This window comes from Haliotis rubra, unplaced genomic scaffold, assembly GCF_003918875.1.
Source record: "Haliotis rubra isolate DU_JTF1 unplaced genomic scaffold, ASM391887v1 Scf390, whole genome shotgun sequence".
Taxonomy (NCBI): Eukaryota; Metazoa; Mollusca; class Gastropoda; order Lepetellida; family Haliotidae; genus Haliotis; species Haliotis rubra.
The window spans coordinates 346,658-360,314 of record NW_025767069.1 but is presented as its reverse complement, the minus strand read 5'-3'; the positions used below and the strand labels follow the sequence as shown (position 1 = coordinate 360,314).

Here is a 13,657-nt window from a genome sequence, read left to right as displayed (position 1 = left end):
CCACTCCACTGGTACAGTGTCACACAATCAATGAAGTCAAGGCTACATATTCCCTCCCTGAGCCCCATTGCCTGAACCCACCTGAACTGAGCGTGGCCTGGTCGAGGAGGGGGAAGTCCAGTCTGTTGATGCCGCCATGGCTTGCAGGGAGGCTCCCCGAGCTGATTCTGCTGTACGCCTGGTTGTAGTTCCAATGGTTTGGGTCCATTGTGGGCACTGCTAGCTCAGCTGCTGTAGCAGGCTTCAATGTTGTGATACTGGTGTGAATCTCACTTCATCAAGGTAGGGCTGAATGTACAAACAGAAGCTGACAATTCACTGCCTGCACCTGCAACACAAACATACCTTCAGTCAGTTTGGCTTAATGCTACTTTCCATAAAACTGTGTGTGTCATGGTGTGCTGATAAATCAAGGAGTAAGCATGGTTTTATGCTGCTTTTAGCAATATTCAACCAATATTATGACAGGGGATACCAGAAATGGGCTTCATTAATTGTACCCATGTTGGGAATACAACCTGGGTCTTCAGTATGACAAGCGAATACTTTAACAATAAGGAGGTGAGGTGAAATTGGGTTTAATGTCGTACTTGAGAATATTTCGCTCATATGAAGGCGTGCTTGCGTGTGTATGTGTATGTGTGGCTGCTTGTACTAGCCCAGACTTAAGCTGATTTTATAGTGCTAGCCCACTGAGATACCATGCCGCAGTGAAGCATGAATACCCCACTCAGACACATTATACTGACTCCGAGCTGACCAGTCCTTGTTGTACCCATTAATGCCGAGCGCCAGGCAGGGACCAACAAATACCATATTTTAACGTCTTTTGGTATGACGCGGTCGGGGATTGAACCCGCGACCTTCCGCTCTAACCACTACACCACGGAGGCGGTCTCGCTCATATGATGATGTGCATGCGTGGTTATGTGTGGCTGCTTGTACTAGCCCAGACTTAAGCTGGTTTTATAGTGCTCACTCACTGAGATACCATGCCGTAGTTAAGCATGAATACCCCCCTCAGACACATTATACTGATTACCCATTAATACCAAGTGCCAGGCAGAGACCAACAAGTACCATATTTTAACATCTTTTGACGCAGCCGGGAATCGAACCCACGACCTTCCCCTTTCCACTTTAACCGCAAGGAAAATAATCAGGGCTAACTGGGACCGAAACCACAGGTACCCAGCATAAAGGGATGCAACTCCCTTGACAACACAAATTTAATATATTTGTGTGAGCACATCAAATCAGTTATTTCCTGAAATGACTAAAAGGGAAAGAAGGTTTTTCACACTTATTACTTCCCTTTCTCAGGTGAAAAAAATATATCAAATGAACATGAACAGTGAGTGAGTGAGTGAGTGAGTGAGTGAGTGAGTGAGTGAGTGAGTGAGTGAGTGAGTGAGTGAGTGAGTGGAGCTATATGGTGGCGGTTTGTAAATAATCGAGTCTGGACCTAGCAATCCAGTGATCAACTGCATGAGCATCGATCTACACAATATGGGATACAATGACATGGGTCAACCAAATCAGCGAGTCTGAACACTCGACCCTGTTAGTCGCCTCTTATGACAAGCATGGGTTACTGAACATCTAACCCGCATTTGTTTTTGCCATAATATTGGGAAAGTAAAACCAAAACATGTAATTTTTTAAGGAAAATTGATATTTTATACTTATCCTGACTCATGCTTATTATGCTTATCTCCTTCTTCTACGCAAGTGATAGTGGAACACTCGAATCCCTTGTAGTTCCCTCTGAAGAGGATGTAAAAGTACACTCACCCATGAGTTGCCTCCCTTGCATACTTTCCTGCCAATAATAGTAACATGACTAACCAAGCTTGTCACTCTCTCCTGAATATACCCACATCTTGTCAGACTTCTTTAAGACAAGTGAATCTATCAGATTTATGTGGATTTAAGATATACTAGTATTTCTTCTTACTATTTATCTATAGCAACTCATGGATTATGGTATCTTCTTCATCATAAGAGTTGCAACCCTTTCCACGTACGAAGTATTTTCCATACAAGTGCAGGGTCTTAATCACTCATGCTAGCCTGTCCTAGACGTACAACTAAAACTCTCCAGAGCGAAGGTTATCAGCAAGTCACGTGATAAAAAGGGTGAGATTTCAGCTCAGCGCCTTTGTGGAACCGTTAGTTGTTGTGCTATAACAAGTGGCCCAAATTGGTGAATACCGCAGACGTCTTCAGTGGCAATGTCTCTGAGGTAGTGGTTGGCAAACACCGTATCTGACTTCCAAAAGCAGCGCGCTCCATTATCGCTGTAATCGGGCAGTTTCCGTGCAAAGCAAGTGTAGACGCCAAAGCTCAAACTTCGTGTGGGTTGGATGCTCGTGGAGGTTCTAGTCCTGCTGCTTTGTAGGCCCTTAGTATAACGGCCTTCATCCAGAACGATATTGTCGTTCTTGAGACCTCTGTAGGTGTCTCTGTAGACAAGGGGATGGATAGGCACTTGAATTTTCTTCTCATTGTTTTAGTCCTTTGCAGGTATATCTGTAAAGCTCTGACTGGACACGGGGCGGTGGGGTAGCCTAGTGGTTAAAGCGTTGGCTCGTCACGCCGAAGACCCGGGTTCGAATCCCCACGTGGGCACAATGTGTGAAGCCCATTTCTGGTGTCCCCCGCCGTGACGTTGCGGGAATATTGCTAAAAGTGGCGTAAAACCAAACCCAGTCAGTCTGACTGGACACAAGGATAAGTCTTGCGTATCCTCCGGACCGAGGATTGTAGATAGAGCTGAGACGTGGAACTGTCTGTCCGGTTGGCCAGCTAACTAACTGATTCTTTGCAATAAAGTCCCATCTAAGTCCTAGATGTACTGCAGCACGGTGTCCCATGTCGAATCGAGTTCGTCCAAAGTCCAGCGCATGTATTTCTGACATCCTAGCTGCCGTGGCTAAGGCGAGTAGGAACAGAGTTTTCTGTGTGAGTAGCTCAAAGGTTGTTTGCTCTAGTCCACCCAGCTGTGAATGGGTACCTCGTTAGGATGAGAAAGCCACAATAACTCGGTGCGCCTAGTGGCTGCAAGAGTTGTATACTCCCCAGGGAGTTGAGATTGATAATACGATGTGCCGTTGAGATTGACATCCAATGATCGAGGGGAAAATACCAGCGCCTTGAGCATGCACTAGTTGCCTGGATATGTGCGCTATATAAATATCCTATAATAAAAAAATAATAATAGTGGCTCGTAGGCATTACTCGTGAGATGTTGTACGACTACGTTGAGATCCCATGCAGGTGCCCTGAATTTATTTTGCTGATCTTCCAGCTTAAAGGAGCGCAGTAGAGCAAGGAGTTCTGGCACTTTCGTCAGCCTGATGCCTGTCTTCATCATGACGACTGTACTGATCACTGCCAGATATGTTGATAGAGTCGAACCTTTGAATCGTCTTTTGCCTGTCTAAGGTAACACAAGTATTCCGCCACTTGAGGATGAGTTGCTTTCAAAGCTGAAAAGCCTTTCCGCCTTGCATACTGTTCAAATCTCTACCACTTGTCATCATACAAGTTGTGAGTTGATCTGCGTAGAGCTAAAGGCGGAGTATCCTCTTTTCTTTAAGCAAGTCTTGATACGATCCATACGTGTAGCTGGAATATCAACAGATTCCTGTGATCTTGCTTGGTGTGCGGATGGATGAGTGAGTTCAGCCATTCTGGTAGTTTCATGGTTGGACTTCCGAGTTCTTGAATGAGATCGGGAAACTCTCGCTGACCAGTAGAGCTCGACCAATGTCAGTTACAGAACTCTGGTCTGCTTGATTTTCCGAAACACTTGTGGTGGTAGAACCGGAGGCGGGAACGCGTATGCGTTTAGTCCTTCCCATGACATGCTCAAGGCGTCTGTTGCCCAGGCTTGGGGATCTGGTACTGGTGAGACAAATGTCTGTATCTGTTGAATCTTGAGACACAGGTTTATGAGCGGAGATCCTTCTGTCTATGTGATGAGCCGAAATGCCTCTGGGTGTAGCATCCATTCTGCAGGAGATGGTTAAAGTGGACGAGATAGAGCGTCTGCAAATACATTCTTGGCTCCTGGAATGTGACACGCCTTTATCCAAATGTTTAGGTCATCTACCATGTTGAATAACTGGAATGTGAGCGGCAACAGCCTTGGAGATCTTGTTGACCCTTGTCTGTTTATGTAGAATCCACTGTTGAGTTGTCTGTGTGGACTGTTAGCATTCTGTTGATCAGCGAGCTCGACCAGTGTTGTAAGGCATTGATGAATCTTATTCCCAGGAACTGCAAATCTTGTTTCGGTTCCAACTCTGATTTCGTCAAGTTCACTAGCCATCCTAGCTGTGTGAGCAGTCTGATGGTGAAGTCCAGTTGTAGTTTGAGTTGACTGGCTACTTGATGAGCTTGTATCCCGTTGACCAGGTAGAAAGCACTGCGTTGACCTCAACAATGTAGATAGGTGACAATGGGCTTGGTCACTCGTGTGAACAACCACGGTGCCGACGATATGCCAAACGGCAGGACTCTCCACTGGAAATGTCGACCTTTGAACAGGACTCTCAGATACTTTCGTGAATCCTGATGAATCGGGATGTGTAGATACACATCCTGAAGGTCTATGCTGGCCAGATAGTCTGCTGGACGGACGAGATGTCTGAGCTGAAGTAGGTGGATGATCTTGAACCTGTCGGGTTTGAGTAGATAGTCTTGGTTGAACCTTTTCATATTGTATATCAGTCTGAAATTCTCCTTGGGGTTCTTTTTGGGTACTAGGAAAATTGGGGAGTAAAAGCTGGGTGTTAAGTGATCTTGTTCCATCGATTCTACGGCATTCTTGTCTAACGGGGAGTTGATGGCTACGTCTAACTTCTGTTTGATCGTCTGCGTAGTTGAAGACTAGTGGGTTGCAGGTCAACGGTGGAGTGGCCTTCAACTGTACTCTGTAACCTTCTTGCAGTACTTGTGAGACGTAGTCGTCCTCCAGAATTCCCCAATTTTCCCAGTACCTTTGTAGACGTCCACCCACTGTTGACAGTTGTACAGAAACGGCTGGGGAGGGAAGAGTCCAGTCGTTCAGAACCCCATCTTCAACGTCTTGAGTCTCTGGGGACGCGTCGTCTCCCTAAGGTATATCTGTTGTTCCCGTATGGACAATGAAAAGAGCTTTTCTCGCCTCTGAAACTGGAGTATTTCTTCTCCCTTGCTTTCTGTACATCCGCGAACTTAGACTTATTACTGTATCTCTGTGAGGGCTGTCGGATGACGCTGGCCAGCGTATCAATCGACTTAATCATCATCACCTCCCTGGAATCATGCGTGACTTCCCTTGCGACTTCCTCAATTTCACCGCGAATATAGTAGGCGCCAACCATGGAGCTCTAAGCAACGGTTTGACGAATCTGTCACTCCAAGTGCATGATGATAGCAGACCCGCTGTGGAAGCCAGGTGTTCTGAGATAAAATGCTGATCCTTCTGTGTAAGCAACGCTGAGAGGATCATGCTATCTTCCTCTGTACAGGGGGTTCCTGAACTTTGAAATCAGCGCTTCGTTCATTACTCTGGATCTTGCCAAGCCAAAGAACGTTCTTCTGGTTGTAGTATCCAACTGAGCAATCTTTTCATCATCCACCTTTTAGGACTTGTTACGAGATTTGTTAATGAACTTGTAACCTTCGTCCAACTATGGCGCTCTCAAAAAGGGCTCCATGCGATGCAAAGGGAATCTTCTCCCATTAAATGTTGGTACATGTTGATTCTGGTATTTAGTAGCTTTGTCGAAGGCTGTACTGAGGCTTGCAGGCACTCTAGAAATCGGATCAATAGGCAGGATCGTGAGAGAGTCGAATTTTCATCTGTCATTTTATACGTGAGTGCTTCATTCGACTCCTTGGATGGAGATGCTAAGTCCAATCCGTTCGCGATCCACGACGTAACCTCGCCATCAAGAAGACAATGTCACCATCTTCATCTGTAAGGGTTCTGTTCAACACTTCCAAATCCGATGAACTGTGCCTTCGTGTATCCTCCTTCGCGAATGCATTCGTGAATCCTCCTTTCGTGAGTGCTCCTTTTGCGAATGCTGCTCTCTGTCAGTAGGTGACGTTGATCTGTATCTGTGCGAGCTGCGGCATTCTGGAGTGGGACAGCTAGATGTAGGTGAGGATTCCTTCCTGCTTGACATTCTGGAATGCTGAGGATGCGTGGATGTCCCTTCATGAACTGCAGCAGAGTCTTCCGTCTGTGAGGACCTTCTTGAATGCTGATGTTCATGAATGCTTTCTTCATCTGTAAGATGGTGAACTGTGGCTGTCAAGTCCTCAGGAACAGGTTCACTAACGGCAGCTGTCATCGTAGACTTCTGCTGTGCAGCTCTTTCTTCTGCAAACTGGCGTTCCATCATAGACATCATCTGTTCTGTGAACTGCTTCATGAATGCCCCTGGGTCATAATTCTGCGCTGAAGGCTGGAACTGCTGTGGAGACGGTGAAGCATTCGAGAATGCTGAGCCTTCCTCTAATCTGCGTTGCAAGTGTGACGAGGATACACTGCTGCAGTCTCTGGTACCTGACGTCTGCGTAGCTGACGAGAGGTCTTCAAGCTGATGAGCTGATAAAGTTGTCATTGACGTTGATCTCGCGGAAGAGGGACGCTGCAATGCTTTACTGGTGTCTGTAACTTCAGGCAGCAAAATCGGTGGATCGTCGAATACGTCTACCTCGGCCGGAGGCATTATGTCTTCAATAAAGGACCTCTGAAGTGTAGTCAACTGGAGTGAGACAACCTCGATGAGGACCTGGATGCTAATGATTTCTTCTTCTGTACTGTAGATGAAGTAGACTTCTGTTTCTTCATCTGTGAAGACGTCAGCTCTGTAGAAGAGGACCTCTTCCTTGAGTAGGCTAAGATTTGGACGGGAACAGAGGCCTGCCCCGCGACAAATACGGCAATTCACTAGAAACATGAATTTCAGCAGTAGTTAGCAACCCCCCGGTTACTGACGCTATCTCTAGAATTATCAGCCATGTCTTGTGAAAACCTCTGCACCCTGTCCCTAGTACGTCTATGGACGGAAAACAAATAAACATTAAATTGACAAATTGACAAATTAAAACAATGGTTGCAGCGAAGGCTGGAAAAACATTGATTAGTACAGGAAGGACATAGGGGGTGCGGATCAGCCGCAAATAACCGGGACCTACAAAGAGAACAAGATTTCATCAAATGCAAACAAAGTACAAAAGATGAAAAACATCACAGATACGAAATATTTTGACAAAATTCCTATATAAAATCAATGTATTTACAAATCAAAAACCGTACACAGCCAAATTTGGGTAAAAGGATCGAAAATAAAAAGGATATAGTGCCGTATAGGGACTCCCATGCACCCCCAACCATCCACAAGGGCGACGAAGGAGAGAGTGACAAGCATGGTTAGTCATGTGACTGTTATTGGCAGGAAAGTATGCAAGGGAGGCAACTCGTGGGTGAGTGTACTTTTACGTCCTCTTCAGAGGGAACTACAAGGGATTCACGTGTTCCACTATCATTCGCATAGAAGGAGGAGATAAGCATAATAAGTATGAGTCAGGATAAGGAAAAATATTTAAATTTTCTACATGTTTCGTAGTTTAAACATGCCTAAAACACAGATTATCTCGTGTAAAATAAAATGAGTACTGTTACAAAAAAATATGATACCAAATCACTGTCAGTTTGCACAATGTCCATGTTTACCTCCTGTTTATGTACAACACAGTGAGTGAATCGAAATTTACATTGAAACAGCATTATTTCAGTCATATAGCGACTTTCATGTACTCTACCAAATTTATGTCAAAAATGATGAAATATTTTATCAGCTACCCTGTTTACAGGTAAGATTGGCAACGCACACTACTGACTATTAATCTTCGCCGTACATATACGGGACAAACAATCAAATCTGTCACAGATGCTAAATTAGATACACATGGATGAGTGAGTCAGTTGAGTTTTACGCCGCTTTTAGCAATATTCCAGCAATATTGAACCCGGGACTTGAGCATGACGAGCGAACGCTTTAACCACTAGGCTACCCCACCACCCCTTAGATACATATGAATTACCGTTAAGAAAACAGGAAGTAACAACAAATCAGTTTGCTTGGTTTACTCCCAATTCTAGAAAGAAGAAAGTCTAATATAGTAAGGTAAGGTTAACAGCATGTACAGATCAAAATGGTGTTCTGTATTTCATCGCAGTTTCTGTCTTTGTGACAATTTCTTGATAAATTTAACCATAAATACTGACAGTAGACCAAAGATTACTAATAATACACACTTTTATAGCATTAAAAAGTCTTCTTTTATTCCATTCAAAGAAAGGTACAATCGGACACTATGGCCATGGCTTTTCAAGTCAGAACATGTCACAATCAACTGATCATAGTGCATACACTGGCAAACAAACAATTAGGACGTGCAGCTAATATACAACCCCCAAAAGCAATTGTGTAAGTGAAAGTTTAACTGTAAAAGATGTAAGCGTACAAACAAAAAAGTTTAGATGTACAGTACCTCTCAGCTGAGGAGTGAGAGAATGGCTAACTGATAACAGAGTAAGTGTTTATATACTCAGGGTAATCATGATGAAGACACCACCATCTGTTACAGTAATGCTGAAGTGTAACTGTACGTGTATCAGGACACAGTCACTATTTAGTGTACAAGTAAAGAATATGTTGTGTAAAAAGTAATGGTTTTGCACTGTTTTACCGTGAGTCCTATATTTGAGGGTCCCTGGGACTCGTACGCTTCATTTTCAGGGGTCCTGGACTACAAAATTGGGGTCCCAGACACTTAAATATTATTATTAATACTATGTTGTAACATTGCTGTAATTCAGTTACTGTTATTGAATTGTGTGTCATGATCATCACATTGTTACAGTGATTAAATTGCAAATAATACCATAACCCGGCTAGTAACAGACTCAGTGATAACTTATTGTTACTTGATCGAACTTTTTACAAAAAGTATTTGGACTTTTTCTGCGTCCCTGTGGACGCGCTAATAGGTTTTGTTGCGTCCATTGTCAATTTTTAGGCATTCGCGTCCCGTAAATCCCTGGTTTTGGTACATGAGTGAAATGACAAGATAAGTTCAAGGATACAAGACTGATAGCTAGAAGAATGCTCTACATATTTGTGCAAAATAACCATTAATCAATACTTTTGAGCTGATTGCATATCAAAACAAATGAAAATACAGATCCACAAATCCAATAGCATAACAACAATGTGATTACCAATTGTTACCCTTTCATATATTCATTAGGTAAAATATTAGATGGGGTGGTCAGGCTCGCTGGCTTGGTTGACACGTCCTCGGTTTACAATTACGCAGATCGATGCTCATGTTGTTGATCACTGGATTGTCTGATCCAGACTCGATTATTTAAAGATCGCTGCCATATAGCTGGAATATTGATGAGTGTGGCGTAAAACTAAACTCACTCATTATTCTTACAGATTTTTATTTACTTTTACACACCCAAACTGCAATCAATAGAGCACAAGAAGGCTCAATCTTATGTATTCAACATGTATAACACACTTTGGCATGACATACTTCAGTTAGCACATGAACAGATGTAAGATAAGTATAAACTAAATGTCTGTAAATTGGTCTTAAACTTATCAGCAAACTGACACCAGAGGAGTAAGACCATACTAAATACCCAAAGAAAAACATCAATACCCTAAGTGAATGATAGCATCTGAGTACATACTCAATGTTCCAAACTATCTGGAGACCAGAAAGGCACCGGCTTTTTCATTTTCCTGTTTGAACTTTGCTATACAGTCATCCCTCGCCATAACGCGGGTCTTGGGGTCCATGGATGACCCCCGCGTTATTAGACACCCGCGTTATAGTAACGATTACATAACGTGGAACACGGGCCAAGTAAAATCGTATTTTCCATGGACATAACAAAACTGCTATTTTGTGTATTGTGCCCAGTCAAAACTATATCGTATTGTTGGAGGTGAAAAAAACAACAATTTTGTAAATGAAAATAGATGTATGTACATGAAACTTGCAATCAAACATCACAAGACATGATAATTCAATTGTTGTTCCTGTCATGCTACCTGTTATTCAACTAAGCCGGAAACAGCAATCAGCTGTGCACAGACCGATGTTTTGGTCCAATGTACCGGTGATTCAGTTAAAAACGATCCGAAAAAATAACACCAAAGAATTTCTGTTCCATTATCAGACTAATTTATATGTCAAGCAGTTATTCTAACAGAGATCTTATATATTGCTATCGTATAAGTATAATGCATGTTATCTACCTACATATTTAACATAATAATGAGCATTACTAAGCACTTGGGGTTACCTGGCTGGATACATTTTACGTAGGAGACAGTTTGACAAGTCACCACTGACTTCCCGCGGTACGTGCCACATTGATTGTAAAAACAAAATGTTGGCAATTAATTGTCAAATATGACTTCAATGAGTCAATAACGCGGGTCTTGGGGTCAATGGATGACAAGGCTGTAATCTGTTCGTGATTGCTGAGAAAAATGTGAAATTGGTGCTATCGTGGTAGGCGAGAAAAACGGACCCTCACAAATGTGGTAAGCAGACGTTTTGTATGAAATGAGGTAATGCCATTTCACTCATGGTTTCTCTGTTTTAATGAATGAAAATGGGATTGAGTTTAATCAAATAAAATGTGTTTTCTGACATCATACATTCTCGGATGGCGGTGTTTACCTGCGCAATTACGCGGCGTGTTGCATCACAGCAAACGTTGTAAGTACTCGGCTGATGGCATGTCTCTATGATAAAGTTATTCCGATGTTTCGCTGTTCATCTATTATTATTGAAAATAAACCCTGCATGTTTTAAGCATCTGAAAAACCATGGATATGTACAATAAACACTGTTAAATGCAATCCGCACTAACTTTCACTAGTTTACAACGTGATTAACCAGAGCTCAACAGCGGATTTGTTGATGTGCTATTTTCGATGACCTGAAGATGTGTGATTGCTGGGCAACTTTTTTTATGGGAGCCACGGATTACCCCGCGGTTTAACCGAATCTGCGGTATCGCGAAGAGCGTTATTGCGAGGGATGACTGTATAATTACAGAAAGTAAATTCTAAAAAGGAACAATCTACACAAACAGTCAAATTTAATGATTCAAAGAAAACCTATTCATGAAGATGTGCTTCCTTGTGTTAGATTAACTCCGACAATATAGTACTATTGGTTGTTCCTTCATGTTAATGTTCTTTCTATTCCAATGTTTATATGGTAAAAAATAAAACATTAACTACACTTCTGTGGAATTGGGTTACAGAGCAGAAGGCACCTAAAACAATACCCTTCTCCAATTTCACATTGAAGAAACAACACACCAACGTTTGTTCATAATGAAACAAATATAATTCTTGAACTCAGATGTATATGAACCACTTACACAACCAAAAATTCTTAAAACATGATGCATACAATGCATGATTCATTTTTCTGGTTTGGTAACTTTCCCCATCATGCATCTCCAGTCCAGGATATCAAAACAATTTTGGGAAAATAGGATCCAAACATGTTGACCAATTGATGTCATTATGACCTCAAAATGGAAGAAAATTTGCCATGAATTAGAACAGGTGGCCCCTAATATGTCACACATCACTTCTAAACTATTTTCACTTTCATTAATTGATCACCCCTGAGCCATGACAAGGGTAATCTGTTCTGATCATATTGCTATCACTGATTGGTTTCCCTTCATTTTGTCACAGGATTTCAGACAAGCATCAAGGCTTTTTTCACGACTAATTTGTTTCGTTATTGTTGTAAAAGGTGCACAAGAACAACCACATACCGTAATTGAGAATTCGCCGGTATCAACTGTATACATGATAAATTAATGCTCCACCAACCTCATGCAACTATCAAAACAATTCGTCATCAGCAAATTTGTTTACGAGTCTATCGGTTGTCTCCCGTTCGAAGCTACTTTGCAATAGGTTGTTGCGAGAACCTTGAGGAATAATGAAGTCAAACAAAGGACACTACACCCTAAAAATAATGCAAACTTTGTGTCACATTGATAATTTAACAACCAACTCAAGTTAAGAAGTTCTTGAACAACTCACCGCCATCTTGTAAAATTTTTCGCGATAAGATGATACCAACATGACGACTGTTTATCTAAGTAACAACAGGTGCCCGTCACAGACAGTAAACGTCAGTGTCAAATTTCACATTCATATAAATAATGTATACCTGTATATGTATGTGAAACATTCCAAATATTTGAAGTATTGAGTAGTCAGAATGAGCAAGTGTTTTCTCTGTTGTTCGGATTGTTTTTATGGGAAAGAAAAGGAAGAAATAATTAACAAGACACTAGTTTTCATTTGCAATAATTCTCTTTGAATCAGTTGAAACCTACAGAATGGAAACTAACAATAAATAATTTCAAAATAAGACAGCAGTTTTCATCTCTACATATAGTTTAATTGTTTGATACGCATGTAAGATACTTTGAGCAAATTTAAAGCTATACGGCCCTCCCAGTTCATAAAACCTTTCGATATCTTTACCGTATGTTATCAAATATACTCTGGATAAAACTGAATATGACGAGATAATCCAATGAACATAGTTTATAGATACTTAAATACTTAATATAAAATAAAAACCAGAAGACGTTCATTATTGTATGCAGTAACTCAAGAAATGTGGCATATTTTAAAAAAGTAGCTTCCCATGTGTCGCAATAATTGATAAGTTGTCATATCACCAGCGATGGGTATTACGTGTATTGTATATGAATCAGTATATTAAAAAAAACAAAGTACAAACAGTGGATCTGTTAATATTTTCATTATCATTCTTGAATTGTTGAATATTTCTCTTTTGTGAGTTTTAATAGAGAGGATAAACTTGTCTTCACGGTCTATTATCTTCGCCCTCATTGTTTATTTTATCCCATGCATGACATTGGATAACTGTCTTTTGTTATCCGGTTTTACCAGATTTGAAGGGGTGATTTACTTGAAACTTTGCCCTGAAGGACAAGTTTTGTTGTTAAAATGACCCCATGTTTTGGAGAAAATGAAGACGAAAACGGCAACAAACAGTTACATGACCTCAAAAAATAAATTTTGTCCTCTTATTTGACATGACTAATATGGATGTGTTTGTGCACTGTTGAAACCATTGTTATTTAAACACCAGAGAGGCGTGTGATAAGTATCTTCCAACACATGGTGGTACAAGATGGTGATTTGTGGTAATACATTCACAATCATACCAGAAACGGTCAGCTGTTCAGGGGTACAGTCTGTGGATGGGTAGACAAGAGTTTCGCGACTAGTAATGAGAGCAGTGTCACCCATGGACCGATGAATCAGGGAGAATTGGAACTGGAGATGAAAACCATGTGATACTGTGACAGACCACGTGAGACAATTACCTAAAATTAATAATCTATAATCCAGAGTAGCTTATTAGGGCAAAATAAGCAATATACCATACTAAGTCTTTACAGATTTGTGTTACTTACAATTTGGGTCCGTTTTCTTTAAAACGTCGGACCATTTTCTCCATAAATTGTGGTAATTGTCTCAACATTGACTGG

At 41.5% G+C, this 13,657-nt stretch overlaps 1 protein-coding gene across 1 annotated transcript in view; it reads right to left on the bottom strand.

Moving 5' to 3' along the window:
- Positions 1 to 12,186, bottom strand: part of LOC124286770 — a 44,709-nt gene extending 32,523 nt beyond the window's left edge. The window contains 2 exon segments of the mRNA XM_046723205.1: positions 82 to 328; positions 12,168 to 12,186. Of these exon segments, the coding sequence (XP_046579161.1) occupies positions 82 to 208 (127 nt within the window). The 5' untranslated portion in view covers positions 209 to 328; positions 12,168 to 12,186.
- Between the last annotated feature and the right edge of the window lie 1,471 nt (positions 12,187 to 13,657).